Genomic DNA, 26,861 nt, shown 5'->3' on the forward strand with positions numbered 1-26,861 from the left:
TGGGCCCCCTGTTTCGGAGCCCAGAGTCTTAACCACTGAACCACCCGGAACGTCCCGACGGCCATTTTGATCAATCTTAATTTATCTTTCCAGTGTTTCCTTTCATAAATATAAGCACACACGCGCGCGCACGCACACACACACACACACACACTTTCTCTCTTATATTTCCCTGTTGCTCTTACACAAAGGTAGGGTAGCATATAAACTCTCACATACCTCGGCTTTATTTCCCCACTTAATAAAATACCCTGGAAATTATTCCGTGTCAAGTTTCCTAGCTGTGTAGGGTTCTTTTGGCCGAATGTATCGTAGTTAATGGGTTTCCCAGGTGGCCACTAGTGGTAAAGAACCTGCTTGCCAGTGCAAGAGACATAAGAGACTCAGGGTCGATCCCTGGGTCAGGAGGATCCCCTGGAGGAGGGCATGGCAACCCTCTCCAGTACTCTTGCCTCGAGAATCCCACGGACAGAGGAGCCTGGAAGGCTCTGTAGTCCATGGGGTGGCAAAGAGTGGGACATGACTGAAGCGACCAGGCACGCATCATATTTTCTAAGTCCTCTTTTGATGAACTTTTGGATCGTTTCCAAACTTTAGCTCTTACTGCGTTATGGGATATCATTCCTTATTTTGACCACTGCATCTCTGGGGCAGATCTGTTCAAGTAGCATTGCTGGGCATTCCCAACCAGGGATGGCTTTGGGTTGTTACTGGAGACCAGTCACATAGGCAGCCTCTTCCTACATGGACCAGCATTCCAGGCTCCCAGAAGGAAAGCAGGTGTTTGGCACAAATTATATTGTTTACACAGTTAAGGCACAGTCAGCCACTATTGTCTGTTAAAGTGGTGGGAACACTCCCAAAATCCAAGTTCCCAGACGCCATGCCAATCTTGAAATAGCAGCCTTTCAGAGGATACCAGTCAGGCCTGCTAGGTTTTTTTTTTTTTCCTGCAAAGTACCATTTTCATTTCTTCAGCTATCCATTCATGTGTCTTGCCCATTTTTTTTAAAACTAGGTTTGTAGTCTTCTTCCTAACTGCTCTTTTTATATTAGAGATTTGGACCTCCTGTGGCATCAGGTGCAGATATTTTTTCCAGTTTGTCTTGTGCCTTGTTTATGGTATTTGCTTGTTGTTTGTGTTTTTGAATCATAGCTTTCCCCACTCCAAGGTTAGAAGGAAACTCTCCCATCTAGAACTTATATTTTTCATTTTTTTATTTAGATCCCTCATTAGTTTGAAGTTCATCCTGGCATATAAAGAAATACAGATGCTGTTCTATTTTTCCAAATGACTGCTCAGTGTGTGCCGGCTTTATGTTTCACTCATCTTTTCCTTGTTCATTTGAAAAGCCAGCTTTTTATCAGATATGTACTAAATTTCTACATGCTTTGGGGCTTATTTCTAGACTTTCTATTCTGTTCCTGTGGTCTGTCTATTTAAGTAGCACACTCAGTTAAAGAGACTTTACAACATGTTTTAACATCTAGTAGGGCTAACCTCCCCCAGTCACAATACCACATTACTCTTATTTTCAGAGTATTCTTGGCTCCTCTTGCTTGCTTATTTTTCTATGTGAACTTTAGAATGAATATATCCAATTCTAAGGGGAAAAATTAATTTTTGCAGGGATTATATTAGATTTATAAATTCATGTTGTCAGAATTCTCATCTTTATCATGTTGAGTCCCACTGTGCAGTAATACAGCATGTCTTCTACTTAGTTACTTCCGCTTTTTGTGTCTTTCAGCATTATATCCAGGTTCTCCTTGTGTGAGATTTGCACCTTTCTTTTACATTTATGCTTTTTTTGGTGGGAAGGTGGGGGGCAGTCAACCCATCCACTCACTTTTGAGAAACAATCCTTAATGCTTACATGATAGATTTGATGTTGAAACCCGGCACGTGTTCATTGGTGACCAGTCAGGCCAAGTAACCATCCTCAAACTGGAGCAAGAAAACTGCACCCTGGTCACAACATTCAGAGGACACACAGGTGGGACTGAAAGCCGACCCTCCAAGTGCTGCTCTCACAGCGACTGTCCCCTGCCGCGTGTTCTGATATTCACATGATGTGCTATGAAAGTGACGAGGTACACTCTGGGCCTGTGTGATGGTAACACGGGATAGACGTAACTGATTGCAGAATGATTCAGTATGATGGAGGGTCAGCAATGTTCTCCATCGGTTCAAACAAAAGAGCAAACAGTCTGTTTCAGCAGTGGTGGTGATCTGGTTCTTTGTCAGGTTATGCTGGAGAAAGCCGTGGTGGGCAGATATTAAATGAGATGTTGTTTGAGGCTGTGTGGCAACTGCACGAACCCTGGAAGGACAGCTCGGTCTGTTCTTGCCCTCCTTGGAGCAAGAAGATGGTGGGTGGGACAGACTTCTACTTCGAAGACAAGTGAAATGAAAAATAGATTTCTCACTGGTAGCTAGCCTACATAAAAAAGGAACAGGTTCCTCTTTAATTTTCCTTACTCTGGAGCTCTTTTCAAGACCCCCTTTATGTTACTGGCCTGCTCAAGGTCATTTAAGCAGGGTGATAAACTATACCCACACTTAGCCTTTGAAAGACTTGGGTAAACAGTGATGATTAATTTTTTACTCGTGTTTTTAACATGTGATGTTGACCCTGGAAAATGAATCATTGCCTGTCCGTAGTTCTTAACAAGCTTTTGTGTCTTCTGCGGTTTACCAGCCCACTGTTCAGTGTAGAACAGAGTTAATATGAGTCTAGATGTCTATAAGAACAAAAGTAGGTGAATGAGGATGTAAAATGGGATAGTACCTAGATCATAAGGGATTTCCTGAAGGGAAAAAGAGGAATGCTGTAAAGAGAAGATTGAATCTAGGGGAAAGATTCATCAAAGATCATCTTAATTATCTGTGCCTTAGGGAGGAAGAACACACAGAAACCTCCCTTGTGGGTAGAACCCAGGTCTCTTCTGATTGGATTTCTCTTTTTAGCCACCTTTACTCTGACCTGACAGGGACCTGAAACTGCCCCGTGTCGGGACTGTTTCCCCGCTGACCTCGGTCTCCTGATCTGTGGCTTCCCTAAGCCCTTTCTCCACCTGCGCTTGCTCTTGTCCTAGGGGAGGAGTCCTGCTTTGGACCCCTCATTCCCCAGCATCCTTGGGCCCATCTTTCCTTCTGTCCCCCTCGCTTCAGCTGTGCATTCCCCAGCATTCTAGTTTGGGGCTCCTTGACCCCCCTCCTTGGTAAATTTAACCTGGGATTCAGACTTGTGCACTCGTCTCCTCGTGCAGTCAGCTGCGGGGTCTGCCGGGGGTCACGGCCTGAGCCTCTGCCGACCTTCACCAGAGCCATCCCTCCAGCCCAGACCCAGGAGCTGCCTCACAGAACCCGGCTCCATACGCAGGACACCCCTCCTCTCATTCCCTCGGCAGCTTTTTTAGACCTTCCCCACTCTCCCCAGACCTCGCTCAAAGAAAAACGAAGGTTATCAGAAGCTTTCTTAAAATGTTTGGTTCTTGACCATCCCATCTTCCCTCCACAGTAAGCCAACTTCTCCTCCTCTGCCTCCTCATCTCTTGCCCTCCTGCCTCGTGCTGTCCTCGGCCCCAGGCTCTTCTTTCTCAGGGTCTCCACACTGCAGGTTAATCCTTCGGTCTCCCTTTTGACCAACTCTTTGCAAGTTACTAACATCGAAACTTTTTTTTGCTTCTGGGGGAAAAAAAAATAACAAAACCCCTCTGATCTCATCTTAACAGCAGTGCTGCTTTTTTATTTTTTTAAGTTGCAGTGAAATGTGCACAACCTAAAATTGACCATTTTGACCATTAACCTTTTTTTTTACCTTTTTTAGGGGGGTGGGGAGGGGTTGTGCCATGCAGCACACAGTTCCCCGACCAGGAGAATCACTGGGAAGTCCCCACTTTGACCATTTTTAAGTGTGCAGTTCAGTGACAGTAAGTACCTTCACACTGTTGTGCAACCACCACCACCCAGAACATTCTTTATCTCGTAAAACAGAAACTGTGCCCTTGAGACACCAACTCACTCCCTGCCCCAGCCCCTCCCCCCAGGCCCTGGCAACCACCATCCTGCTGTCTGTCTGTCTGCATTTAGTGACTCTAGGCACCGCACATGAGGCGAAGCCTACGGTATTGGTTGTTTTGTGACTGGTCTGTTTCACTTAGCATAGTACCTTCATGTTGGCACGGATTCTTAAAAGACTATCATTTTCCCCACTGCTTCACATTCTTCCCTCCCACTGGCTTTCCTGCCACCTGCAGTTTGGCTCGTTCCGTCACTCCGGTCACACTGCTGTCCCCGAGGTGGCCAGTGGCCATGCTTTAAACTCTGTCCTACTTAACCTCTCGGTAGCGTTTGACATTGTGGCCATTCCTTCCTGCTGCGACTGCCCTCGTTTGGCTTCTGAAACACATTCCGTCTCCGTTTGAAGCCTCTGAGGGCACTCGCTCCTCTCCTTTGGGGTTGTACTGGGGGATTCTGCGGGGACCTCCTGGGCTCTCCCTGGTTGACCTTGGCCACCACTCCCAGTCACAGAACAAAAAGGGATAGTCATCGTTCTCAAATTCCTCTCTACCCAGTGAGTGAGGCTGAAGCTAAACAGTGATTATAGTGCCTGGTGGCAGAGTTGGGGGAGCCACACCATGCTTGTCCATGAATATGGAGCGGGCACCTCGCTGGCACGGGAGTGGGAGTTGGTCAGGGAAGTCTCCCCAGGGGAGATGTGCCTTGGACCTAAGAGCTTAGGGGAGGAGTGAGAGTTGAGTTCATGAAAGAGAAGGAAGGAGAACAGTGCAGGCAGAGCAAACCAGCAGAGTCCAAGGCCTGGGGATCTGCAAAAGCCTGGTTCTCTTGGGAACTCCTACTAACTCTTTGGCTGGAACACAGAGTGTTGATGGTCGGGGGAGGGAGAGGGGAGAAGGAAGCCAGAAAGGAAATGAGAGTCAGTTCAGATCACTGAGAGGATTATCCTGACATCAGGGAGAAATGGTTTTAAGTGAAGAAGTTAACCTGGTCGGATGTTTTTTTTGTATACTAATTTAAATAACATTATTCATAGTGTCCATAAAGTGAAACAACTCATGTGTTCATCAACTGATAAATGGAGAAATAGAACATAATATATCCATACAAGGGACTATTACTCAACAATACGAAGAAATTGTTGATATGTGCAATAATATGGGTAAACCTTGAAAGCATTCTGATAAGCCCAGAAGCTTCACCCCAAAGCAGTAGCTTCATTTTGCCTCTCCCCTTTCCCCATGCAAAGAAAACCGTTCCTTTGTTTTTTGCCTACTCTGGAATTTTCATATAACCTGATTGGATGTTAAAAGATTGCTCTGGCTATAGAGAGTGATATGATGGAAAAGCTGGTAGGAAACTTTGCTTCACAGTGTGGCCGCAATGATGGGAGAGCAGGGAGTTGATGGACCCAAGGTAAAGTTTTAGGCAGTTAGCTCAGCAGGTATGGTGATGAACTGGAGAGTTCCCAGACTTGGTTTCAGCAAAGGTGGCTTTCAGCCCAAACTTCTGACTCTTTAATAGTTAGATGTTGTCCAGAGCACTGATCTGAGGGCTCAGAGTTCAGTATTGCTGCCTCCAGGTCAGAAGAGGCAAGCAGCTGCCTCTGCTTGTGAGATGAGCCAGGGGGTGGTCCGAGGGTTTGTTTCATGTCTTCCAAGTTGACTTCCCTGGTGGCTCAGACAGTAAAAGCGTCTGCTTACAATGCGGGAGACCCAGGTTTGATCCCTGGATCGGGAAGATTCCCTGGAGAAGGAAATGGCAACCCACTCCAGTACTCTTGCCTGGAAAATCCCATGGACGGAGGAGCCTTGTAGGCTACAGTCCATGGAGTCGCAAAGAGTCAGACACAACTGAGCAACTTCACTCTCACTTTTCTTTCTTCCAAGTTAGTTCCATGGGCTTTCCGGGTAGCACCAGTGATTAAGAACCTGCCTGCCAATGCAAGAGACGTAAAAGACGTGGGTTGGATCCTTGGGTCAGGAAGATCCCCTGAAATAGGAAATGACAAGCCACTCCAGTATTCTTGCCTGAAGAATCTCATGGGCACAGGAGCCTGGCAGACTATAGTCCATGGATTCGCAAAGAGTCGGACACAACTGAGAACCTTGATATTGTATCTTATCTTTCTGAAAGAGGGCAAAATATTTTCACGTGATTTCACCATGAAGTATCTTAGAGGAAGAGAGGACATGGCCCAGAAAGGTCATTATCTAACCCAAAGGCAAATAAATTTAGCAGGTCACATTTCTTGTTGTTGTTTACTCACTAAGTCGTGTCCGGCTCTTTTCAACCCACTGGACGGTAGCCTGCCAGGCTTCTCTGTCCATAGGATTTCCCAGGCAAGAATACTGGAGTGCATTGCCATTTCCTTCTCCAGGGGGTCTTCCCGACCCAGGGATCAAACCCATGCCTGCTGTATTGGCAGTCAGGTTCTTTACCGCTGAGCCACCAGGGAAACCCCGATCACATATCTAACTTATCATTATTCCTAGACAGTAGTACCTACCCAGTCTCTATCTCCCGTCTGGCTACAGCACTGCTGATTCATTTATAGGTAGCATCAGGGTGTCTGAGAGATTCCATGAAGATTCGAGCATTGTGAAGCTCTTCCTATGTAGTAAGTCCATCTGGGCCTTGGGGGGTCCCAAACTCAGCCAGACACAATTGTGGACAAAGGGTCTATGAATGGAGAATTAGCTTAATCACCTCATTCCTTTACCCCCCAAACAAAGACTTTAAGATGAGCCCAGATTCATTAAAGGCTGGTCTTGGGGATCTAATCAGTACAGATTCAAACTCAGAAGCAGATAAGTTCTTCAAATATGTGTACGGAGTCACAGCCATTCATCCATCACTCTCTGTCACAGTGCAGAAAGTCATATAAAAAAATGTGAGTTAGTGATGGAATCTGCCTAATAGCCGTACCCGAAGGCCAAAACATGGCATTTACTAACCCATGGGGATTTAGTAAACTGATTTTATATTCTTATGCTCCCTCTGCTGGTTTTATTTCTGGAACTAAATGCCAACTATCATAGTTCTTTGATATTTCTGCAGAAATTAGAATATATTTCTACCAGGAAGTCATATACTGATTTGAACAAAGGGGAAAAAATCAGATTTTGACCATTGAAAATTAATAGTATCCATAAAATCTTTTTTTTTTCTTCTAAGAAATTTTTTGGTTAGTATGAACATATTGGAAACAGGAGGGCTTGAATGTGAACCTGCCAAAGTATACTACTTAATGGAAAATGAAATACAGACTTGTTCACTGACTGTTAGAAGTCTTGAAAGTAAAGTTTAGCTAAACAAAAATAAAACAAGAGCAGGCAAAGTTCAGTGCAAATGTGCACGTTCATATCATTAATTTGCAAGTTTAATTTTTGTTTGCAATGGAGGCTTTCACACCCAATAGACATGGATTTTCATCGAGAGTCAGTCAAGTCCTAGGGTCTCCATGTGACAAGGGCTGCCACACATTGGTGAATAAACTCAGCCTAGTGCTTGCTCTGTTCAACTCCCGCTCATGCAGTATGAGCCATTCAACCAATAATTGGAAATATGATGTGTGTAGCAAATGTTCTGAAGCCCCAGTGCTGTACATCAGCTGCTTTAGGGGCAGATAACAAGAAAGTTTCTTCTCATCCAGAGAGTTAAAGGAAGGTTTCTAAGAAAAGTGGTGTTTAAACAACACTGTAAGGAGACTGATAGCTCAGTTGGTAAAGAATCTGCCTGCAATGCAGGAGACCCTGGTTCAATTCCTGGGTCAGGAAGATCCACTGGAGAAGGGATAGGCTACCCACTCCAGTATTCTTGAGCTTCCCTTGTGGTTCAGCTGATAAAGAATCCGCCTGCAATGCAGGAGACCTGGGTTCGACCCCTGGGTTGGAAAGATCTCCTGAAGAAGGGAACGGCTACCCACTCTAGTATTCTGGCCTGGAGAATTCCATGGACCGTATAGTCCATGGGGTCGCAAAGCGTCAGACACAACTGAGCAACTTTCACTTCACTAAGGAGACTGGGTGGCGGGAACATTCCAGACCCCAGATGTATGAAGCCAGTTTGAAGCCCACAGTGGGTAAGTGTGAATGGAGCCCATTGGCCCCTGTGGAGAGCCGGGCACGAGGGATACAGGCCAACCTTCTAGGCAATGTGACATCTTTCTCAGGCAGTGGGAAAACAGCAGTGGAGCTGAGGCAGGGTGGTGACGTGGTTTCCATGGTAACAGATCCTGTGGTAGCAGCCGGTGGGGGATTGAGTGGGGAGAGCGTATAGAAGGAAAGCTACTGTTGGAGTGCATGGATAGGGAGACTCCTGTCTCAACCGGAAGGACAGCATTGGGCATGGAGCTAAGAGCAGGCATTTGAGGTCTGTCTAGGAGAGAGGGGTCAGCAGTGCTTGATGATTGATTCAGGGAGGTGTGGCTTCCATGTTTCTGTCTGAAACATTCGGGTGGCCAGTGGTGCCATTTCCGGAAAACGGGAACGTTGGCGGTGACAGCAGGTTCAGGAGGGAATATCATGGTGCTTTAACCCGAACGTGACAGAGCAGCACGCTGAGGAGGTGGCAGGGGGTCAGCTGGAGGTCCCCTTGTGGATCTCAGGACGAGGTACAGCCTAGAGACTAGAGCAGGTCTACCTTTCCAGAAACACCCACCCCTGCAACCTGGAGGGAAGAGCAGTAACCAAAGGGTCCGTACTTTATTCAAGGACTCCCTTGGATGGCTCTCCTGCAGCCTTGCTTCACCCACGCAGCCTCACTGAGCAGGTGTGATTGGGACCCTCGTGGTGAGGTACCTGGTCATACTGGTAGACACACACCCGGCACTTGCGGGCCCTGACTTGTGACCCTCCACTTCGCCTGTAGCTTTTGAAAGATATATTGTCAGCCTCCAAAAATTAGTTCCCTAAGCATTTGGTACCATGTATTTAATTTCTAAGTGTTTATACTCTGATCTGGTGCCATGGTTGGGAATTTCTTCTCACTAAATCAGAATGGTGAATAGAGTTTTATGTATAAAAGTGTTCATCTTAGCAAAATTTATAATAGTGAAGAGTTGAAAAATCTAACAGTGAGTGAAATAAGGTGCATCCACATGCTGGAATATTATGCAGATTTACAGGAATGCCCTGTTAGTCCAGGGGCTAAGACTTCGCGCTTCTGATGCAGGGGACCCAGGTTCGATCCCTGGTCAGGGAGCTAGATCCCACATGCCACAACTAAGACCCGGCACAGCCAAATAAGTAAAAAGACACTTGTTTCACCATTAAAAAAAAAAATTCCATTTATGAGAGTATATACTAGTATAGACAAAACCTTGGCTTTTAAGAGTGAATTCATGTATGTTCAGTTACTCACGTTAGTCACGCTGTGGAGAGCCAAGGCGGGGAGAAGCATATAATAAAACACTGGGTGGGATGGACAGAAATCTGGAGTGAAGTACAATCACATGGAATAAATGATTTTTTTCAATTAAAATATCAGAAACTCCGGAAACCCACAACCACTGCAGTTTTGGATCTCATTCTTCATCTTAGTTATAGGTCACGAAGGATGAGGAGAAGGGTCTGGGTGTGGACGGAGTGGGAGGTGTGCGTGTCTGCACTGCTCGGAAAGGTGGACTTGCTGAGGGTGGGTCACTCTCCCTGCTGCCAGAGGTGTCAGGCGGAAAGCCCTGCTGCTTATCCGGAGGTCTGTCTGCTGATAGAGGCAGTGGTCTTCTCAGAAGGAAGCTCCCACCCCAAGGTGCTCCTGAAGCTTCTGTCCTGAGGGTTCATTGCTCTCATGTCCTGTCCTCCCAGGCTCTGCCACTTACTTAATGGGCCAAGTGAGTAAACATTCACTGACCCTGTGTGCTACACTTGGTCGCTCAGTCGTGCCCGACTCTTTGTGACCCTTTGGTCTGCAGCCCACCAGACTCCTCTGTCCATGGGATTTCTCAGGCAAGAATACTGGAGCTGGTTGCCATTTCCTCCTCCAGGGGATCTTCCCAACCCTGGGATCGAACCCAGGTCTCATATGTCTCCTGAGTTGCAGGTGGATTCTTTACCCACTGAGCCACGCGCTGTGCTTGAAGACAAAGATATAGGAGCGAAGTCTGCAGTGGGGACAGATTTGTAATCCAGCAGTTTGATCCAGTGCGTGATGACGGCAACAGAGCATGTGATGTGTCTCACCTAGATAGGAGTGTTGGGGGGAAGGCTTCCTGCAGGAGAGGGCCTTTGAGCTGCTCCTTGAAGAGGGTGGTAAAAGGTAGGACCTCTGCACTCCAGGCAGAGGGAGTAACCACGTCTTGTGAGAGAATGGCTCCACCAAACACCCTGTGTGTACATATTTCATCCTCAGAACTAACATTGTACATTTATGTTGGCGTAAAGTGTCTTGGGCTTCCCTGGTGGCGCAGATGGTAAAGAATCCGCCTGCAATGCAGGAAACCTGGGTTGGATCCCTGGGTTGGGAAGATCCCCTGGAGGAGGGCATGGCAACCCACTCCAGTATTCTTGCCTGGAGAATCCCATGGATAGAGGAGCCTGGAGGGCCACAGTCCAAGGAGTTGCAGAGTCAGACATGACTGAGTGAGTCAGCACAGCACAGAGTCTCTTATTTGGTTTGATTATATCCATAGAGCTTAGCACAGTGCCTGCCTTATAGAAGATGCTCAGCGCATGCCTGTTGAACTGATTTGAAGTGAATGCTGTGATTTTTTGATACAACTGGTAAGCCAGCCTCCAAAAGAGATCCCGTTATAAGGCTGTTTACATAGAGATGGGATAGGAACACAAAGTGATTTTTATTATATCTCCCCAGTTGCATCCTGTTTCCTGTCTTGCAGCTTCTCCTTTCTTCTTTCCGACTCGTATTAAAGCCTGTGGTGTAACACTCTGAGCCCTGGGAGGGTCTGATGAATATGCTGCAACTTGCTTTAACCTGGTTATCTCTCTTCCTGCCTCCATTATCAAGAACTCCCCTCCCCTGCTCTGACTCCTTACAGCCTGATGTAATGTGGAAAAACTAGAGACTGATCTTATTTCTGAAATGTAGTTGATCTCATGATGGCTGCTGAGATAGCATGGGGACGTGGTGGTCCCCGCTTCGGGCAGACTCCACGAAGGACGCCGTCGCCGCGATGGCCCAGATGAGGCCTCCTGCACTGTCATCACAGCACGTGTTGATGGCGTGTTTCCCGTGTCCCGGGCACTGTTCATTCTAGGCGCTTCTATATGTTCACTCGGCTCTCGCAGGAGCAGACGAGCGCACGTGCTTCTACTCCGCCATCTTGAACCAATAACTCATTGAATCTTAACAAAAGTATTATCATCCCTCTTTTATGGATGAAGCTTCTGAGGCTCAAGAGTATTAAAACAACATCCCCGAGGTGCTGTTATTTGAATCTAGAATCTGGTTCCAGAGCCTTGGCACTTCTGATACTGGAAACAAACTTCAGTTTCTTCACCATCAACCATCCTTGTCCCACAGTCACCAGCAAAGAAGGCCCAAGGGCCTGCTTCTCATAGCACGGTGCTGGTCGGTGTTGGGGTGTACTGGTTAGGGGGAGCTAATGCTATCTATCACTTGGCACATAGAAAGCCCTATTTAAGTATTTCCATGTTTATTTGGACAGAACACACACAGCCCGGCCAATGACGTCTTTAATTAAATAAGCCAAGTAGATTTCTCGCTCATGTGACAGTCCAGCGCAAGCGTTCCCATTCTTTTCTATATGGTGATTCAGGGTCCCAGGCTCCTTCCAGAATTTCTGTGTGCCCCAGGGTCTTGCAGTGCTCTGGGAGAAGTTTAAAGAGAAGGAGGAAAAGGGCCATCTAAACTGCCCAGGCCCGGAATGGATGCGTATGACTTCCACGTACTCTCTGGGTTCCCTTGCTGAGAACTGGTCACTGGTCCCCTAGATGCAAGAGGGGCTAGTACCTGGGTCCCTGCAGGACCACAGATTTCCAGGGAAAGCTGTATGTACAGAAGGGGGGATGTGGATTTCGGAAGACTGTTAGCTGACTCTGCCATGGATATTTAACAAAGTGAGTCCCTTGAGTACAGTTGTGTGGGAATAAACATTTTGCACCATGGAATCCATATCCTGAAGTATTACATTCTCGGATACTGAAGGAAGGTTAAAAAGGAGGGGTATATAGCATTCGATAACGGGGAGAGAAGGCGAGTTATAAGGAGAAAATATTCAGCTTTCAAAGGCTTAAGCAAGCACAGCTGAGGAGTTCCAAATAAGATTTGTGGATACGAAAAAAAAAAAAAAGATTTCTTTTTCTTTTTTCACCCACGCTGTACGGCATGCGGGATCTTAGTTCCCCCGAGCAGGAATCAAACCTGTGCTCCCTGCAGTGGAAGCTCAGAGTCTTAACCACTGGATGCCAGGGAAGTCCCGAAAAAGATGTTTGTGTCTTCATTCATCTGCTCCTTCGTTCTTTCAACAGATACCACCAGAGCCTGCCTGCTGCTGGCTCTGTGCTTATTGTGGAGACGGCGGGTGGGGGCGAGGGGCGGGGGGAAGAGCAGGGGAGGGGGGAGGGGAGGGGAGATACAGAGGGTGGTCAGCACAGGTGTGCTGCTGGGAGTGGTGTGTGTTCTTACAGGGATAAGAATACATACAAGTGGCTTGTTGTGCAGGTACCAGAAGAAGCTATTAAGCATAATCTAGATACTGGGTTTTTTTCTTTGTTTTTTCTTTTTTTTCCTTTCGATCTTGAAAAAATATCTCCTCAGACACTACATGAGAGAAACTTTCCTAAAAGCTTTTAGAGTGCAGTACTTCATTAGAACAGATTGATGATCTAAAGAAGAAAGTGTCAGATTCCAATAAATAAGAAGCAATTGTATGTTCTTTTGAGAATATAATGTTTTTCAATAAAAATGAGTAAAAAAATGAGTCTCACATTCTGAAGTATTCATAAGCTTTGTGCTCATCTTATCCAGAAGAAGTTGCTATTGTTCTTACTAGGCGAGGAGTTTGATTTATGGTGGGAACTGCTGGGGAAAAAGATCTGTTATAATATGTTATAGCCACGCCCCTGGAGCAATGCTGATAGATGGCCGTCTGTGCTGCACACGACAGTGTGTGGAGCAGCCCTGTGTGCCTGGCCCGGTCGCCCTTACTGCACATGCGTGCAGCAGGCAGTGTTAAGTAGATATTAGCATCAATATTAGTGGTGGTCATCGTATGACCATCGTCCCCAGTTTACAGAGGAGGAAACTGTCGCTTGAAGATGTAAATAATCTTCCCAGAACCTATAAGTTTAAATTCCCCAGGAGAGAAAATACATTTTAAATTCTGCCTAGCAACATCTGTATTCAAGAATTTTAAAACAAAAATAGCATGGTAAGAAACCATATTCCAATAAAAATTAATTTTAAAAGGAAAAGAAAAAAATCATTGCACTTTTAAATTAAAGAATGAAAAATCTAATTGAATTTTTTAAAACCCCATTTACTTCTCATCTCCTGTTGGCGGGCTGAGGGGTAGGCAACAGCAGCTTGAAAAAATTTGGTTAATAGTTCCGGACAGTGCAATATTTTCCATGCTTAGAACCATGTCTTTTTTTTTTTGAAGGTCAATTAATTGCCTTTTTCATTTCCCTTTAGTTTTTACAGTGTTTGATTTTTATGGTACATTAAGTTTGGGGGAAAAGATGCACAAAGCGTGGGACTTTTATTCTTGGGGCCAATTTTTTTTTTTCTCTTTGGGGACTTAACTTGTTCTTTTCAACAAAAGTGTATTATGTGCCAGGAACTGCCCTAGATCTGAACTCCCTTGCTCTCACAACTTGACGATGAATAGCGTTGTCACTCAGTGCTTCGTGGCCAGCTCTGTCTGTTCTCTCAGGTGGGGTGACTGCTCTCTGCTGGGACCCGGTCCAGCGGGTGTTGTTCTCGGGGAGCTCCGATCACTCTGTCATCATGTGGGACATCGGTGGGAGAAAAGGAACAGCCATCGAGCTCCAGGGACACAAGTAAGGCTGCTGGTGCTTTTTTATCTTATTTTATGCTTTTATTTCTGGCTGTGCTTCTCAGCTCGCAGGATCTGAGTTCCCCAACCAGCGATGGAACCTGCGCCCTCAGCAGTGAAAGCTTGTAGTCCTAACCACTGAACCACCGCCAGGGGATTCCCTGCTGGTGTTTTTACAAAGAACTCTGGGAGAGGACTCCAGGCTGAAAGCTAGAACAGAGGCATGCAAGCCAGTCTCCGTGCCCAGAGCTGAGCGTGGGAGTAACATGGCAGGGACGCAAATGGCCACTTTGATTTATATCTGTACGGAAATATGTTTATTTATTTATACCCTATTTTAGTTCACAGATGATTTGAGAGTGCTTACCAAAAAGCCATAAAATAAAATAATGCCAGTAAAGAAGTAAAAGGCAAAAAGGAGGACCAGGGAGAAGACCATAAGAGTAAATGTTTGAGAGGAAGGGCAAAAAAAGAGCTTCAAAACACAAGCCTCGAAGTCCTACAGAATTTCTGTAATTGAGTTCAAATGTGGCTGCAAGATTACTGGCAGCTGAAGGAGAAAAGGAGCGATCATATCCTCACCTAGTACATTCTGTCCTTCCCCGGACAGTTCCTGAGAACTCGCCTTAATTCATATCAGACTGTTCTTCCTTAAGGGGTGGATTTCAGGAGGCCGAGGGGAACGGCAGAGAAAAGCTTAGTGCTGTTCCTGGGAGCAGTTCTCACACTTCGCCTGCTCAAGGAGTCACTGAGGAAACTTCGAAGTAGATGCCTTGGCCCCGTCCTCTGAGGTCCTCACTGGTCTGGAGCTGAGGGCACCATGTCGTCACAGGCTCCCTGGGCAACTCTCTTGGGGACCCTTGGGCCTCACTGAGTCATCCTGCTTGTGCCGCCCACAGTGCCTGGAGGCCAAGCCTGATCCTGTGGCTGGAAAGAATCTTCTATCTGCTTTAGAACTCCAAAGCTAATCCGAATTGTTTTTAACTTTTAAAGTTTCCAGACATATTAAAGATGACTCTAATATCAACTTCCCTGAGCCGGCTGGTTTTAAGTGGCATTAGCTCTGCTTACAGATCTGTCTGGAAACACTAGTTTTAAAAACTTTTCCCTGGGATTTCCCTGGCAGTCCAGTGGTTAAGACGTCACCTTCCAACACCAGGGCTACAGGTTCTATTCCTGGTTGAAGGGATGAGATACTACATGCCTCATGGCCAAAAAGCCAAAGCATAAAAACAGAAGCAGTATTGTAATAAATTCAGTAAGGACTTTAAAAATGGTCCCCAGGGGGGAAAAAAAAAAACAAACTCTTAAAAGCAAACAAACTTCTCCTAAGTAGTTAAATTTATAGTTTGGAGTTATTAAATATGAGCTAATTCAATTTGGGGCTTCCCACATCGTTCAGTGGTAAAGAATCCGCCTACCAATGCCAGGGGCGCAGGTTTGACTACCTAAGCCTGGAAGATCCCCTGGGGTAGGAAATGGCAACCCACTCCAGTATTCCTGCCTGGAGACTCCCATGGACCGAGGAGCCTGGCAGGCTCCAAAGCATGGGATCACAAAGAGTCAGACACGAATGAGCACACACAGACACAATTCAATTTTGGAGGGCCTATGCACGGACCATTATTTTTTGCGTTAGAGTTCAGTTTTAGAGACATAGCTATTAAGCCCTTCTCTCCCACATGAGAGAACAGATCAGTTGTCTGGGGCTACACCTGGCTTGTGGAGCCACTGGGACCTCAGTATCAGGTCCTTAAAGGAACTGTTCCCTTCTGTTTCTCTCCATGACAAAGGGACACATATAGAGGTCACGTAAAAGGAACTGACGTCATCCATGTAAGTGAAGAAAAACAAAAGCCAGATACAGCCCTGCCTCACAATGGGTTTAGTCGCGGTGGACTCTGAGACCCCACAGAAGAATACTGGAGAAGGGGCATGCCATTCCCTTCTCGAGGGCGTCTTCCCCACCCAGGGGTTGAACCCGAGTCTCCTGCATTGTCAGGCAGGTCCTTTACCTCTGTGCCACCTGGGAAGCCTTGTTTCATAACACACGGTTATTATTTAATCTGCCGAGTAATTCCTGCAACTTGGGCTCCTTCAGAGAAATAAAATACAGGCTTAGAATGAAGATCAGTAATGCTTGTTGGACTCATTCAGATTAGCTCATAATTAGCTTTATTTTTACGCAGTGGTTCATAAAGAGTGCTGGCAGGGCGACGGTCAGTTCTCACCGCCAGCATCTCTGGGTGCGGTGTGTCCTCAGGCCACACGTGCTGGGAAACCTTCCAGTTGGGTAAGAAAGGAAAAGGCTATCAAGTGGAGATAGAGTCTCTCAGTCCCGGAGTAATGAAACCTAAACGAATAGGTCTTCCAGTTTCTAAGACATACTGGCTTGGACGTTGAGAAAATGAAGCAGACTATCCTTGGAGTCCACCCTGACGTCCATCCTGGAGTCCACCCTGATAGGATATCACACCTTGGTGGGGCGGGCAGGCTGGTGAGATCCAGAGCTGCCAGGCAGAAGTGCCTTGAATAGGAAGGCCTTGACCTGGTGTTTATTTAATTTAAATTTAGTAATAAGGTGGAGTGTGTGAGGGGCTCCTTGTCACCGGTGGCCTCAGAGGGGTTACCCTGTTGTCGCCGAAGCAGGCGAGATGCGCTTCCTCAGTGTCACTGAGTTCACTCTGTGAGAGCAGGTCTGACACCTGAGCTGGGGGAGGGGAGCACTGGAGCCACAGACAGAAGGAGCATGGGGCTCACAGAGAAGGGCCCAGGACGTGCGGCTGGAAGGACAAGGCCCACGTTCACAGCATCCGTTCCTTTGCCCTGAAAATTGACCACTGGATTCATGTTCAGTGATTCTTGTATTTGAGTAGCACCTAATTCAAGAAGGAAATGGCAGCCCACTCCAGTGTTCTTGCCTGGAGAATCCCAGGGACGGGGGAGCCTGGTGGGCTGCCGTCTATGGGGTCACACAGAGTCAGATACGACTGAAGCGACTCAGCAGCAGCACCTAATATTTTGTCAAGGAGTTTTCAAAACACACAGACACCTCAGTTTAATCTTATAGTAACCCTGGGAAAGAGGGAGGTCAGATACCTTTTTTTTTTTTTTTAATGAGAATATTGAGCTGTGGGCTTCCCAGGTGGTGCTAGTGGTAAAGAACCCGCCTGCCAATGCAGGAGACATGAGACATAGATTTGGTCCCTGGGTTGGGAAGATCCCCTGGAGAAGGGCATGGCAACCCACTCCAGTATTCTTGCCTGGAGAATCCCACGGACAGAGGAGCCTGGCGGGCTACAGTCCATGGGGTCACAAAGAGTCAGACACGACTGAGGTGACTTAGCACACATGCACAAATAGAACTTCCATCCTCAAAGACCCCAAAGCTGGTAGCTTAGGACTCCCAGATCAGTGCAGTGGAGAAAGCTTCTGGAACCTTCTTTGTAGTCTGTGCTAGGCCCTGGCGGGGGGAAGTGGACATTGAATAACACACAGTCCCCACCACGCCCCATGGTGTTTTCTGTCACCATTCTACTTCAGAAGGCAAAGACTTTCTGCTTAGGTCTGAGGCTGCTCCTTGCTCGCCTACAATTCCTCATTTCCCTGCCTTCCCTCAGGGTGACTGTTGGCGGCCCGAGTTCCCATTCATGGACCAAATCCTTGAGTTCGGGCACCGGGGAGAGCAGACGGAACCTGAGGCCCCCTGCCCCTTGTGGTGGGGAGACTCCCTTCCCCTCTTCTAGAGATGTCCAGCTGTGGTGTGGAGGGACAGCTCCCTATGGCTTCCATCCCGGGTTCTGAGCTTTCACACCATCCTTCGGTGGGGAAACGTGACATTTATGTAGTCAGTTTGATTTGATGTGTAAAAAAATCCCATCAAAGCAGAGAGAGCTTTAGCACAAGTAAGTGATTGATGACAGTGAAAATGTCTCCAAGTCCAAGGGAAAAAAGCTAAGAAAGTATATTTCTCCAGCACAGTATTATCTGCATTTGAAGCATTGTGGTACTTGTACTTCCTGGAGCAGGTGAAACATGAATCATGGGCAAGCTCTGTGGAAAGAAGGCAGAGACAAAGTTTTCCACTTTCAGGGACCAGTTACATTTTTTTGAGAATCAGTTACCAGTTAGATGGATATGATCGAAGCATAAACCTGGACATTTATTGTCCCAGGCCCACTTTATCAAATCTGATCAGGAGACTTGGACTTTTTATATTCTTCTATAGTATCTATCATTTCATGACCAGGTTTATGATCACATTTTTTCTTTCAAATAGTGTTTTCTTAGGTCTCTGAGACTTGCTAGCAATTTAATTTAGTGGTAACTTGATTTGAAGCACATATAAGGAACTTGCCTGGTGGTCCAATGATTAAGACTCCATGCTTCCAATGCAAGGGGCCTGGGTTCAGTCTGTGGTCAGGGAACTAAGATCCCACATGCTTTGAGGCCAAGAAATAAATTTAATAAAGTTCCTTCATAACAGTGGGCCAACACTGGGGGCTAGATCATGTGTTAAGCAGCTTTTTAAAAATGTGTATGTGTGCTCAGTCATGTCTGACTCTTTGTGACCGCATGGACTGTATCCCGCCAGGCTCCTCTGTCCTCGGGAGTCTCCAGGCAAGAATACTGGAGTGGGCCATTTCCTTCTCCAGGGGATCGTCCCAACCCAGGGATCGAGCCTGCGTCTCTTATGTCTCCTGCATTAGCAGGCAGGTCCTTTTACCAGCTGAGTCACCAGGGATAATAAAATAAAATTAAAAATGAAGCAGAGGCAAAGGTCTGCGTGGTCCCTTGTGGTGGATTTCCCCACCAAGACTGGGATACACAGACTGCCTGAGGCTCTGTCACAGCCACAACCCACGGCACACACGGCCTGTGTCTTTGCATCCTCTTTCCACAATCCCAGCTCAGGGTTTCTCTTTTCCTGCTGTTACCACGAGGAAGACTTTTGTTATCAGCCTTCTCAAACTCTTTTGGTAAAGCAATAGGCAATTCATCAATAAATGTGCACTGGGAGGATTTGTGCTTTTCTCTTGTATTGAAGTCACGAAAGGAAGTAACATTCTCGCCTTCAGCTTCTTCTGGGTTTGGAGGAGATCAAGGATGAATACGTATGAAAGCTTTCTCTCCATGCCCATCTGAGATTTAGAAGCGCTTCTTACTGTCACTGTGGAGAGTTATTAGGGCCGATGGAAAGAGATGTTTTTTCTATTTTTAACTATTTAGCTAAACACATAATAGATCAAAGTATTAGCAACTAGTGTTCTCATAGGAAAAAAAAAAGTTCTCACAGAGGGTAGAGTTCTCTCCTCTGTATAGGGTGGTGACTGAGAACTACCTCAGAGTCAGGCCAGGCTGTGTGTGAGGCAGCTCTTCAGCTGCAGGCTCTGTAGGCTTGGACAAGGCACCTCATCTCTCTGACCCTCAGTTTCCTCATCTCTAACATAAGTGTAATATGAACGAAAAGCCCTCAAAGGTTGTCAAAAACCGTAAATAATATAATGCATGTAAAATAATCAGCACAAGATTAAGGGGATATTAGTGACACTTGTTAACATCATTCTCATTAAGAAAAATGATAATAATCCATAAATCAAGCCTCCAGATAAGATGACTGTTTCTCTCTGATTGTGGTGGTGGTGGTTTAGTCGCTAAGTCTTGTCTGACTCTTACGACCCCATGGACTGTAGCCTGCCAGGTTCCTCTGTCCATGGGATTCTCCAGGCAAGAATGCTGGAGTGGATTGCCATTTCCTTCTCCACAGGATCTTTCTGACCCAGGAATCAAACCCAGGTCTCCTGCATTCTTTACCAACTAAGCTATGAGGGAAACCCCCCAATTGTTGCATTTCCAGTGGAAATATTGCCACGTGCGCCTAATCCTTCTTTGCCTGATATGTTCAGCCGATGTTCACTTAGCTCTGTCTACAGACGAGACTTTGTATTGGGCTCTTAGGACCCAGAGGTGACTAAGAAAAACAGGCCCTGCCTCTCTTGAGCTGCCCTGGATGTATGAAAACAAGGGAAAGGTGGACAGCTTGCCTTTGCACTAGGAAGTAGGTAGCCTTCTGATCTGGATCTCAGGAGATGAATAGGTTCTCAGAGTTCTTAGGATCAGACAGAACGGCAGGAACTCAGGACAGTGTTTTCAGGTACCTGGAGGCCTCTCAGGTGTGACTTGCTCCCCGACCTCCCCTGCTCCTTGGTGGCAGTTGTGCTTTAGGTGATTTAGTCAGTCGTGTCTGACTCTTTGCGACCCCGTGGACTGTATGTAGCCCTCCAGGCTCCTCTGTGCATGGGATTCTCCAGGCAAGAATACTGGAGTGGGTGGCCATGCCCTTCTCCATGGGATCTTCCCAACCCAGGGATCCCGAACCTGAGAGTCCTGCATTGGCAAGCAGGTTGTTTACTGACTGAGCCACCAGGGAAACCACCCCTCTGGTCCTTGGAGGTTTGGAAAATTCATGAAGGTGGGAGTTTCAAATCTAAGAGCCTGAGATTTCTGGAAGTAGGTGCATAGCTGATTAGATTTCACCAAGTGGGCTGAGACTTTCCATACTTTGGACAGTTTCATTTCTTTGGTATACAGTTAAGCACCACCCACTACTCTTCGGGGATGGAGGAGGACCTAAGCTGACATTTAGGTAGATGTTAGCCTGTGTCTGAAAATCTGCTCCTATAGAGAATATGAAGGCTTCGCTACCCTTTTCTCTTAAGAAGCATTAGACTCAGGACCAGCTTCAGGGCATGTGACCTCTGCAGTCGCACGAGGCCTCATGCTTAAAATGGCCCCACCCTTGGTTTAATGCTCTGCTGTCATTATCTTGTAATTCTTTTATTTTAACAAAGTGGGGTCTTTATACACTCATAAGAGCATTTGCAGTGCAGTCCACGGAATGCTCATTGATTAAATAATAACCAGTTTTAAGATGCTTTCTAGTATCAATGCTACCATGATGCCAGATGAAACATGAGTGCAAGAGGAAGGTATCCTTCACTCTTTTATCACCCTGGATCTGTAAACCTGGGAATGTTTCCTCATCTTGTTTTTAATTGCAAGGTGGTTGTATTTTGAATCCTTAAATCAAGAAGCCCCGGAGCAGCTTTATTACAAGGCTTGGGATCCCGCATTCATCATTGTGTTCTTCTGTGTGGGAATATTAACAGGACTGGAGTCCCATAAATTATGTATCTCTTGCTGAATGTTGCTGCCAGCTATGAGTGGCAAAGCAGTTCCTTCTGTAGCTTATTTGGTTTTGCAAGATCATTGATATGTATCAAGGTGCCTTAACAAATGAATTATAGTTCAGATCACTGGGTGGTTATGAGTCTGTTCAACTAGATGGATTTTCCTTCTTGCCCCTGAATGTCACAATGGCATCAGTCCATCCCCTGAAATGTATGAAGCATTAATCACAACCAGGAGAGATAGAAAATTGACTTTGTTTTTTAGTGAAAGATTTTATATTAGTCATTAATTAGTAAAGGAACTAGTAAGATGTTACAGCCAGTTCAAAGGGAAATTCAAAGAGTAGAAACATGAAGAGGCAATGGAGAGTGCTGAAATGCATTTGTATTTTCACAACTGACTTCTTCCATGGGAGGAGCCGGGCATGGGGATTCATTGCATCTTCACTGGATAAGATTCATTTGCAATACTGTCAATTTCCTACAGTTTACAGAGTTATAAAATAGCACAATTAAAGATAATAACTCTGACTCCCACAGAGGCAGAAAACACAGAAGGATGTGTCAGATTACACTTGATATTCCATTGAAAAAGATACCCAGCAATCTCTTTTTACCCATTTCCAAGTTTTTGATCTGAGAGATCCTCCCCTCTTCTCACCTGTAATCATAATAATAAGATTATTCCTGGTCATAGAAAAACAACTGGCCTCACAAAGTTTGACCTCATCATTTGCATTGGTGCAGTAAGAGTATTAATTAACCTATAGGCCATCTTAGTTGGCTTTGCAAATATGGAGATGTATGGTATTAAGCAACTATTAAGACCATGAAATTTACAAAAGTTTTTATAAGAAATCTTGGATTGGGCTTTTCAGAGCCTCTGTTATCTGCTATTCCACGGCTAGGTGGGCTGCTGTCTATGGGGTCGCACAGAGTCAGACACGACTGAAGCGACTTAGCAGCAGCAGCAGGAAGACAAGCCCAAGAAAATCATCAGTGTTCACCTATAATACTTATAACTTTGGTTGAATTCTTTGAGATTTTCAACATTTGCTAGTTTCTTGGCCTGGTAGCTTTCTTAACACCTGTAATGCCAGGACCCTGCAAACCAGGTACAGGACCAGTTTTCCTTTCGGGAAGCAGGACCACTTCCCAAGGCATTGGCCCCCTTAGTTGCTAAAGAGGCTACTCATAACTGTAGGTAAGGGCTTGGTTGCCCAGTGATATCCTGTGGATAGATTCTAATTAAACCTGTAAAATATTGCCATGAAAATCAAGGTGACAAAGTAACAGTTTCTGAATTCTGGGGGGTTTCTGAGAATTGGATATTATTCTTAAATGTTTAGATTTAGCTTACCAAAGCAGACTTTACTAAACTGTAGGTTCAGTTCAGTTCAGTTCAGTTCAGTTGCTCAGTTGTGTCTGACTCTTTGCAACCCCATGAATTGCAGCACGCCAGGCCTCCCTGTCCATCACCATCTCCCGGAGTTCACTCAGACTCACATCCATCAAGTCAGTGATGCCACCCAGCCATCTCATCCTCTGTCGTCCCCTTTTCCTCCTGCCCCCAATCCCTCCCAGCATCAGAGTCTTTTCCAATGAGTCAACTCTTCTCATGAGGTGGCCAAAGTACTGGAGTTTCAGCTTTAGCATCATTCCTTCCAAAGAACACCCAGGGCTGATCTTCTAGGTTAGAGACAGCCTAAAAAGTAAGAGAAAAGGCATCCTCATAGATCAAAAAAGTAGAATGTTAAAACAACAGCAACAGTATTCTAGACAAATAACGCCAGTAAAATTTCCCTCTTCAGTTCATTTGGTCCTGTGTTGTTAATTCTTGTTCTGCTGGATGTTGGTTTAGCAGTCTGCATTTGTAAATCCATTTACATCCAGACTAAAAAGAGTCCTGAAATCCAAGGAAATCCTGACTCAATCCATATCCCAGGGCATTTGTAAAGCCATCTACTTCCAGACTAAAAAAAGTCCTGAAATCCAAGGAAATCCTGACTCAGTCCACTATCCCAGTTTACAGACTAAGTTATGTCAGTCTAGTATTCTTTGCCTAAAGAATCTTTAAAATGCCAGTATTTAAAAGTACCTGGTGCATAGAATTGTTTTCCTCAAAATTCTGAGATTGTCCCTTCTGGCCTGTAGCTTGTGACAAAGCCTTCAGGCAAGCATCAAAATAATACAAATTTACCTGTAGATTATAGAAACTTAATGGATATTTTTTTACTGTGATAATATCAGAATTGAGAAGAGTGAAATTCTCTACTGATACTCCCTACATAACTATTTCCTGAGCAATTGATCAGTGTTTTCCCTGAAGGTAAAAGCATATTATGGACAGTGGAAGCATTGATAAAGCTCTAGGGTCTTGGCATGTAATATACAATCTCAGAAATATATTAATAATCTTTTAGCCATACTGACTTAACCTAGGGAAGACTAAGCATCTTCTCTGATCTGACAGCTCTTCCTATGCAACTCTTAGAATAGTAACACAGTAAACAAATTGATTTTTTTTTTTAATACCATCTCTATTTTTATGAGGCAAAGGAAACAGATCTGTAATTTTCCAGAACCCTGCTTGGAAATCTCAAAGATAGTTTTAGGTGTAAAAAGTATCTTAAACAATTTTTTCCCCCCAAAATATAGGGCTCAACCTGGGAAGGCAAAACCAAAATTATTGTCAAAGGATACTTATCTTTAGATACTTAAGACAGGAGCACAGGTGCCTAAAAAAAACAATACTTGGCTATCTATATAATCAGAGTAACAAGAAGACTTGGGAAATAAATACAGAAAGCAGTACAGTCTTAAAGAATGTAGCTCTTTTTAAAAAGAGGGCCCTTGTTCTTCTTTTCATTCCTTAAATAATCAAGAACTTTTCAAATCAGCATAAAGCTGTGAAAAGGATTTTGGTGAGACAAAATCTCTGCTAGCTAGGCAGATTCTATAGAAGGTAAGGAATATCCTTTTGCATTGTAGTCCAAGGCATTAATCAGCAAACTAAGGAAGCAAGCCATCAAACCCAAGGGAATTATACCAAGATTTTAATGTATTTTGCAGCTTTTTTTTTTTTTTTAGACTCCCAAGTATTATAAATCAAAGCAAGCAAAATTCACTTTCCATGTTTTGTCCTTTATTTTTCTCTTTGATATTCTGGAACAAATTTATATTTTACTTTAAAATTGCCTTTTTCATTCAAGCTCTCTCAAAAGTATAAAATGGAGTTTTCCAGAGACTACATGAGTGACATCATAATGCCCACAGAAAGAGATGAGTGTCTGGCTCTCTCCTGCTAAGCCAGACATTAGAAAGACTTGCATAGATATTAAACAATGCCATTTTGCCTTCAAAATATTTTGTTTTGGAAAATACATTTTTCCCAAAACGTATGTTATTTGGTTAAAAGGGAATGGATTCATCATTGCTGTTTTCAGATTGATCAGTAGTTTAAAATTTTCTCAGATTGATTTCAAGTATATTGATAGTTGTTGTTCAGTTGCCTAGCCGTGTCCAACTCTTTGAGACTCCACAGACTGCAGCACGCCAGGCTCCCCTGTCCCTCACCAGCTCCCAGAGTTTGCCCAAGCTCATGTCCACTGAACCAGTGATGCCATCCACCCATCTCATCCTCTGTCATCCCCTTCTCCTTCTGCCCTCAATCTTTCCCAGCATCAGGGTCTTTTCCAGTGAGTCAGCTCTTCACATCAGGTGGCCAGTTATATTGATAGTTACCATCAGGCCACTTATATTAATAGTTACCACTCACTTAAACTAAAGATCTTTGGTGTCCTCAAATAAGACTTGAGAATGTAAAGGGGTCCTGAGACTAAAAAGTTTGAGAACCACTGCTTTAAAACTACTCTCTCGTTTTTTCCCCTCCCCAAAACTACAACACAGACACAGTTGTATTTCCTTCTCATCATTGCACCTGGCATCATCTCAGTCACCCATTTTAATTCTAGTAATTAACCAAAGTAACTAACTTATTTTGTAGAGAAGACTGGGAGGACAGAGGATATGGATAATTGAGAACTTTCCATCATAGGGAGCATCTTAGCACAGCTCATGAAACGTGACGTCAGCTTCTCCTGCAATGTACGTCACTTTTACATCCCTCTAAAATGGTAAAAGAAAGGAACATGTTCATTTGACATGACTCATCTGCGTTATGTTGGGCTTCCCAGGCGGCACAGTGGTAAAGAATCCCCCTGCCAATGCAAAAGACGCAGGAGATGGGGGTTCAATCCCTGGGTTGGGAAGTAGGAAATGGCAACCTGCTCCAGTATTCTTGCCTGGAAAATTCCATGGACAGAGAAGCCTGGCAGGGCAACAGTCCATGGGGTCAAAAAGAGTTGGACGTGACTGAGCAGACACGTGCCTAAGTTACAGTCTCTCTGTAGCACATAAAAATAAGCAAACATATATAATCTTAAATATTATGCTGTACAGTTGAAATTTCAGTAACTTGTTTAGAAATGATCAAGACTTCCCTGGTGGTTCAGTGGTTAAGAATCCACCTTCTAAAGCAGTGGACACGAGTTCAATCCCTGGTCGGGGAACTAAGATCCCACATGCCAAGGGTCTACTGAGCCTTCAAGCCACAACTAGAAAGAAGCCTTAATGTTGCAAGGAAAGATTCTGAATGTCCTAAGGCCCGATGCAGCCAAAAATAAATAGATTAATTTTTTTTTAAAAAGAAAGAAATTATCCATTGTAGGTGTCTGGTGACTTACCAGTTAGCTCAACTTACTGTGATTCCATTGTAAATTACCCAAGATCTTGGGAATTATCTTTAAGTTGGTATGCTTAAAACATAACTGTTACCTAAAGTTTATGAGAAAAATTATTTAATTGAACATGCTTATTTTTCATAATCTTAAATATTATATAGGCATAATATTAGCTTATTTGACCACTTATCCTATATAAATTTAGAAGAAATCAACCCAAGTAAAGCAAAATGTACATTTGCATTATATTTAACATTAACAAAGCCAGAAAAAGACATGGCTGTGTTTTGAAACTCATCACACTAGTCATTTGCCAAAGAGTTAGTTTTGTGAACTTGGGAGTCTTAAAATATCACTGAGTTAGATAGTATTTTCTGTAAAATAATTTTTATTTTTAAGCCTAGTAAATTTAAAGCTTTAGGGATTTAATTTCCTTATTTTCTGTGAAGTTCAGAAATATTCAATTTATATAAACATTTGTTTATCTTTATAAGCAAGTGCTTATGATTTAACAGGTACCATAATCTAATTTATTGGCACCTTCAGAAATAGGAAAGTGTTCCATACACAAGAGGTAAACACCCCCTGAATTTCAGACACAGGCACACAGAGCTTAACAGCTTCAGTCCTACAACTGGAGGCACAAGTCAAAAGAAAACACAAACACACACACACACAAAATCACCAATCCACATTTCACAGAGTTATTCTCCTTCCCAGTGAGCACAGAATTCTCAATTAATTTGAGCTCAAAACAGAAGAATATTCAAACAAAAACCGCCAAGAAGCCAGACTCCCCATTCTTTCTCTCCCAAAGTGGAGTAGATCTCTGTCATCTTTTGGTGGTAGTCACTAAATTGTCAGACCCTTAAACTGGATTCCCCACCAAGAGGGAAAAATTTGTCAGCCATGTACGAACCAGAAAG

The 26,861-nt window shown here is 44.7% G+C and overlaps 1 protein-coding gene across 3 annotated transcripts in view; it reads left to right on the forward strand.

Annotated features, from left to right (window-relative positions):
* Positions 1-26,861, forward strand: part of WDFY2 (WD repeat and FYVE domain containing 2) — a 192,238-nt gene that overhangs the window by 147,264 nt on the left and 18,113 nt on the right. For all 3 annotated transcript variants that reach the window (XR_011569723.1, XM_019971330.2, XM_070800130.1), the window contains 2 exons: positions 1,885-1,997; positions 13,881-14,007. Coding sequence is in view for 2 of the 3 variants with exons in the window: in XM_019971330.2 (XP_019826889.1) it covers positions 1,885-1,997; positions 13,881-14,007 (240 nt within the window). In the remaining variant the exon portion in view is untranslated. The remainder of the gene's footprint in view (positions 1-1,884; positions 1,998-13,880; positions 14,008-26,861) is intronic.

Source organism: Bos indicus, chromosome 12 (genome assembly GCF_029378745.1).
Source record: "Bos indicus isolate NIAB-ARS_2022 breed Sahiwal x Tharparkar chromosome 12, NIAB-ARS_B.indTharparkar_mat_pri_1.0, whole genome shotgun sequence".
Classification (NCBI taxonomy): domain Eukaryota; kingdom Metazoa; phylum Chordata; class Mammalia; order Artiodactyla; family Bovidae; genus Bos; species Bos indicus.